The 6,172-nt window shown below is 34.8% G+C and overlaps 1 protein-coding gene across 1 annotated transcript; it reads left to right on the top strand.

Moving 5' to 3' along the window:
* Positions 1 to 697: 697 nt before the first annotated feature.
* LOC110927316 lies at positions 698 to 5,674 on the top strand. Its single transcript, XM_022170981.2, has 6 exons — positions 698 to 1,268; positions 1,984 to 2,133; positions 2,803 to 2,858; positions 3,700 to 3,736; positions 3,834 to 4,270; positions 5,063 to 5,674. The coding sequence occupies exons 1-6, from the start codon at positions 755 to 757 to the stop codon at positions 5,663 to 5,665; spliced, it is 1,797 nt and encodes a 598-aa protein (XP_022026673.1). The 5' UTR covers positions 698 to 754; the 3' UTR covers positions 5,666 to 5,674.
* Positions 5,675 to 6,172: the final 498 nt, after the last annotated feature.

The raw sequence follows: 6,172 nt of genomic DNA, 5'->3' as shown, positions 1-6,172 counted from the left end.
TTTAATTATTTTCTCTCTATTTATATATTTTTATTAAAATTTAATGCCTATCTCAATTTTATATTAAAACTATCTTTATATATACCTATTTTTAACATATATCATTTTCTATTATAATAAACAAGTTTTTATTTATTACATAGAAAGTAAAATATTTAGCCTTTGTAAATTTCAAAAGTGAGAGTTACAAATGAGATGACTTTAACTATCGAGAATCGGTAATTCGTCAGTAAAACTTCACGAGTAAACTTTACCAATTAGTAAAGTAAAATTTATTCAGTTTTGTCTTTTTCAAAAGTGAGAGCTACAAATGAGATGACTTTAACCGTCGAGAATATTCGTCAGTAAAGATATAGCAACTATCGATAATCCGTCACTAAAACTTCACGAGTAAACTTTACCAATTAGTAAAGTAAAACTCATTCAATTTGTCTTTTTCAAAAGTGAGAGCTACAAATGAGATGACTTTATCCATCGAGAATATTCATCAGTAAATACATAACAACTATCGGTAATCCGTCAATAAAACTTTACTTGTAAACTATATCAATTAGTAAAGTAAAACTCATTCAGTTTTGTCTTTAAAATAGTTTTTTTTATAAATAGCAGCCATGGTTAACATCTTACCTTGACTTTAAGTTTTGGTCAACAAACCAATGCCTGCTTTTTTAAAATCTACAAATATATACACTTTGAACCAGGAATACCACCACCATCAAAACACATATTTTTTGCACACACAAACTCAACCAAAATGAACTACAACCATGTAATCAACCATCTTCCAATTCACAAAGCAGCATTATCCGATGATTGGGAATCCGTAAGCCAAATATTCGACAAAGATCCGGAACTAATGACCACACCGATCAGTTACTTAGGTGAGACACCGTTAATGATGGCTGTGGGAACAAATAAGTCCCATAACTTTGTCAAACAGTTGGTGGACCGTATAGTTGCGGTTAACGCGGTTGATAAGCTGTTTCTTGCGAGTTCTCGTGGAGATAACCCGCTCCACCGTGCTGCTATGGTCGGGAACACAGTTGATGCAAGGGTTTTGGTGGAGAGGAGCCGGGATATGATCCAGATTCCAAATTCGGATGGTTATACGCCGGTGATATTGGCTGCTTGGCATCGAAACAAGGGTATTCTTCGGTTTTTGTTGAAGGAGACCGCGGATTTAGGACACGAGGAGGAAGGGAGTAGTTTGTACTCTGGAGTTGCTGGTGGGGATCTCATTACTCTTAGTATTCATGCTGGATTCCTCGGTATGTAGAAGTTGCGGTTAAACATACACTTATAGAGAGACATGATATGATGTGATGTGATATCGTAAGCGATAAATAGAATTTAAAAAATATTATTTATTTTCAAAAGCTCGAATCGGTTGCTAACTTGCTATAGTGGTTTATCGGTTCAACGACATAATAATCAAGACAACTATAGATGTTTTCTCATATGTTTTGTTTTTGTTTTCACCTATTTTCAATGATTTGTTTCACTCAAGACCAACTAATTTATTTGTGTCTCCCAGGGCGGAACTAAATGAGCCAAGAGGGTCAGTTGAACCCTGACAACGTGGATTCTTATGTATAAATCTTAGATTTTTTTAACAAAAACATACATTGATCCCTTAGTTGTAGGCGGTAGAGAAGAAAATCTTATAATGACACTCTAATAAAGAAGTTCTATAGATCATGAGCGAATCGATGCACCAACGGCTGCCAGCTAGCGAGTTCACCCAACACAAAACTGTTGAATAATAGTTGCAACTCTTTTTTTACATACACGTCACAACATCACCTTTTATACATGATATATGTTCCTAACAGCATAAATTTCATTTTTATGCAAGTAGTTTATTTGTTTTAGTTGTAGCATTCTTTTTTCAATTAAACTCAACCTATATTTTTGTAACATAAGTTGAGTTTTATTACTTATCATCAAATATAAGTAAGAAAACTTTATCTTTTTATTATGCAGACATAGCGTTACAAATAATAGCTAAGCACCCGGACATCGTGATAGAAGAAGGTGCGAAGTATGTAACTGCTTTGGAAGTATTAGGTTCTAAACCGGAGCTATTTCCAAGTGGAAGCACGCTTGGATTTTGGAGTCGTCTCATCTATTTGTGTAAATCTCTCTACTTCTATCTTTAACAGGACTTCAGATGTCTGGATATTTAGGTCATCTTTGTCTAAATTATATTCCATGATTGTATGATTGTATTGTATAACATGATATCATGTTATATAAATAAGACAAAGGTCTTTCCTAGTATTAAACTAAAGTTTGAACTGGACAAATGATGGTCCCTTTTTTTATTAATTTGAAGTCAGAAATATACAAATTGGTCCTTTATTATTTATTATTTAAATGAAGTTTGAAATATGCAACTAGGAAATTGATGGCCGTCAGAAGTTGGTGTTATTTTTAGCAAAACTAACTTTTTTTTACAAATCTTAGCATCCTTTTTTCATAAAACTTTTTAAAAATGTTTGAAACAAATTACAATTTTAAACATGCTTTCTAATAGTATTTTCTTCGTTTTTATCTCCGACCTTATTTTTTTATTTTTCATATATCTGTTTTCGTATTTCTCTTTCTCTTCTTAAACTTGATTTTTTACGACTCTTATAAAACTGAAACCATAAATATTTTACACTAACATGTATATATATGGTACAACCTTTACTCCGATCCGTATATAAGTCTATTATAATTATAAGTTGTTATAACTTGCATATGATGGCTGCCTATTAATGATATAAGGTTTGATTCATTGTGTTTGCTTGATACAAGTTATACCCATCAACAAAAGGAGTCAAGAAGGTGCTCAACCCAACCTTTTCTCAAAGGTATGACCCTCTTTGCATTAAAGGCTTTAACGATGCCTATATTCATGGTTGCAAAATTCGCTAGGCGCTCCCTAGTCGTTCGACCGGGGAGTTAAGAGTACTCGGTCTAGGCGGAGAGTACTCGGGGAGTACTCGGACATGTTAAATTCAAAATAAATTAGTTTTAGTAAATTAAATATATGTCAAATAACATAAACTTACTAATATATATACTAAAATACATGAAAATGATATTTATTCTTTGCTATAATATGCATAGAAATTTTGTTTTATTTTTTTAAGTCAAACTTGGCCCCAGTTGGCATACTAAATTTGATTTTGGCCGAGGTTGACCGCGTTTAATCAATTCCGAGTAATTAGGCGGAGTTGAAGAAAGTCGCATCGGCAGCCTACCTTGGAGCGACTACTCGGCCTTGAAGACCTTGTTTTACAACCATTCCTATATTAGAAAACTCCCCTTCATCTTTTATTAATGTTATTTTAACCAACCAAAATGATCATGTTCGAAACACTCTCTTAAGTCCACCAATAAATTTTGTAATATACAAGGCTTAATTCACTCTCTTAAGTCCACCAATAAATTTTGTAATATACAAGGCTTAATTAACAAGTCATTTTGTAATATACAAGGCTTAATTAACAAGTCATGTTGTTTGTTTGTTTTCTCAACAAGTATATATTGCTATAAGAACATTTGCAAAATAAGAAGTTTTACTATTGTTACTAAAGTGTCACTATTAATAGTTCAATACTCTTTACTGTCACTAATATATTCTTAAAACCATAAGAGGTCTAATTGTAAATTTGTTTCATCCTTTTTCACTTTCTACCCCATGAATAGTGTACCACTGGATTTTGGAGTATCCTTCACTACCTAGGTATGATTAATATTAAATTCCTCAATACTATAGCTGTTATGTTGTTTAATGTTTATATATCTAACGTTGTATCATTTAACTATATCTATTACTATAGCTCCATCAATCAAGGGTATTCATGATATCAAATTAACACATTACCAAAGCAAGCGACTCACAAAAGAAATATGCGCAACCATCTTAAGAAAGCGCGATCACAACTTAACATGGAAGATTTTAGGATCGGCAACATCTGCAGCGGTTCAACATGGGACTCCAGAGGTTATCGAAGAGTGCATTTCAACTTATCCCGATATAATTTGGTACACTGAAAAAGGGTTTCACTTGTCTCTTGAAGCCATTACTCAACGCCAAGAACAAGTGTACAATATTTTATTTCAATCGGATGTTCACAAGGCAGCCCAAGCCAATTTGATGGACAAAGAAGAGAATGAGAATTCATTACACAAGGCTGCAAAGTTAGCCCCGCCCCATCGAATAAATGTTATGACGGGTGCAGCTTTGCAAATGCAACGAGAGCTTCAATGGTACAAGGTAATCAAAGATTACTAGAATTTTTTTTTTTTTTTTTTTTTGGAGAATAAAATATTTTAATCACTATATCATATTTAAATTGACAACTATTAAGGTGGAGTAGGTGTTTATAGTTTTATTTATATGACCAACTTGCTTAGAAAAAAGAGGTTCAAATATGTTCCCTTATACTTTTCTGCATAAAACATATACACCACCTCTATCAGTGACAAATTTGACTTTAAGCCTTATCAAAAACCATTTTATCTTCTCAATTTTTCCCATTTTTTAAAAACATGGACAAATCATTGCACTTTTTTCTCAAAACACCACTTGTATGTTGTATGCACTACTAGAAAGTAGACTTTTTGCAACGAAAACATCACCGATGGTGCATACAGTCCAAACCATAAAAAAAGAAGCAAAAACATTGTTTTTATGATATCTGTTAGTAATTAATCAATGATCATCAACCGAAAATCCAAACAAAAAAATAATAAAGACTACATTTTTATATCACTGGCACTACAAGAAATGTCACTGTTAGGGGCGACGGAATTAGGGGCGACAAAAGCAATAGCAACAACTAGGGCCTGATCCGAGCATGAACTTTTTTTGACCGTTGATTAGAGATACGATTCAAGGGCCCGTGTTTTATCGCGATTAGGGTTTTAGCGGCTGATCACCGACGATATACCAAACCATAATACACCCTTTTCCCTCTTATTTTCAACAGCGATTACCACTTTCATACCGACGGCTTTGTTTGTCGCTAAATTTCCTCTGATTTGTAGTGGTAATATATGTGCACAGGAAGTAGAGAACTTCGTAGAGCCCTCATTTAAAAAAGCTCAAAACAAAAACAAGAAAACACCAAAAATGATGTTCATGGAGGAACACAAGGACTTATTTGATGAAGCACAACAATGGATGAAAGATGTATCAGCATCATCTACAGTGGTAGCAGCCCTCATAATCACAATGGCATTTGCAGGTGCCTTCACTCTCCCAGGTGGAAACCAAGACGACGGCAACCCTTTGTTTTTAAACAAAGGGACATTCATGCTTTTCATCATATCAGACGCCATTGCGTTATTCTCTTCAACCGCTTCTGTGGTTATGTTTCTAGGAATACTTACCGCGCGTTTTGCACCAGACGATTTCCTTTATGCGCTTCCAAAACGGATGACTATAGGACTTGTGTTCTTGTTCATGTCATTAGCAGCGACTATGATAGCGTTCAGTGCGACTCTTGCACTTGTGTTGAAAGATAAAGTGACATGGATTGCAGCTCCACTAGTTGTAGTGTCATGTGTGCCTGTGGCTTTGTTTGGGTGGTTGCAATTTCCGTTGCTGATAGAGTTGGTGTACTCGACATATGGACCAAGCATTTTTAGACAGAAGAAAAATGAGTGATTGTTTGGATACAAGGTTGCATTTGTATGTGTGTGTGTATTTGTGTATAAATAGACAGAAGAAAAATGAGTGATTGTTTGGATATAAGGTTATTTGTATGTGTGTATATTTGTGTATAAATAGACAAAAGAAAAATGAGTGAGTGTTTGGATACAAGGTTGCATTTGTATTTGTGTATAAAAGGTGGATGCACAAACAGATGTTGAAATAATGGAATGGACGAGGGAATGGAATGGACGAGGTAATGGAATGGACAAGGGAATGCAATGGATCTTTACCATTCCATGTCTCGTTTGGTTACCATGTGGGAATGAAATGAATTATTATCGTGTATTGTTTGCTAGGCAAGAAAATTAAGGAATAAAATCAGCGGTGAGTGGTGGTGGTCGATGGTAGTGATTGTAGGTGGTGGCGGCGATCGGTGGTGGCGGCGACGATGATAGATGGCAGTGACGGGGGGTGGCGGCGGCAGTCGTTGATGGTGGTTGGTAGCGGCAGTGGTTGGTG

Source organism: Helianthus annuus, chromosome 2 (genome assembly GCF_002127325.2).
Source record: "Helianthus annuus cultivar XRQ/B chromosome 2, HanXRQr2.0-SUNRISE, whole genome shotgun sequence".
NCBI classification, from domain to species: Eukaryota; Viridiplantae; Streptophyta; class Magnoliopsida; order Asterales; family Asteraceae; genus Helianthus; species Helianthus annuus.
The sequence above is the reverse complement of the archived record's forward strand: the minus strand, read 5'-3'. Positions and strand labels throughout refer to the sequence as shown.

Coding starts and splice junctions, on each gene's coding strand:
- LOC110927316 (XM_022170981.2), top strand. CDS start 755: ATGAACTACAACCATGTAATCAACCATCTTCCAATTCACAAAGCAGCA. Junction 1,269..1,983: donor TATTCATGCTGGATTCCTCG/GTATGTAGAAGT, acceptor TTTATTATGCAG/ACATAGCGTTACAAATAATA. Junction 3,737..3,833: donor GAGTATCCTTCACTACCTAG/GTATGATTAATA, acceptor CTATTACTATAG/CTCCATCAATCAAGGGTATT.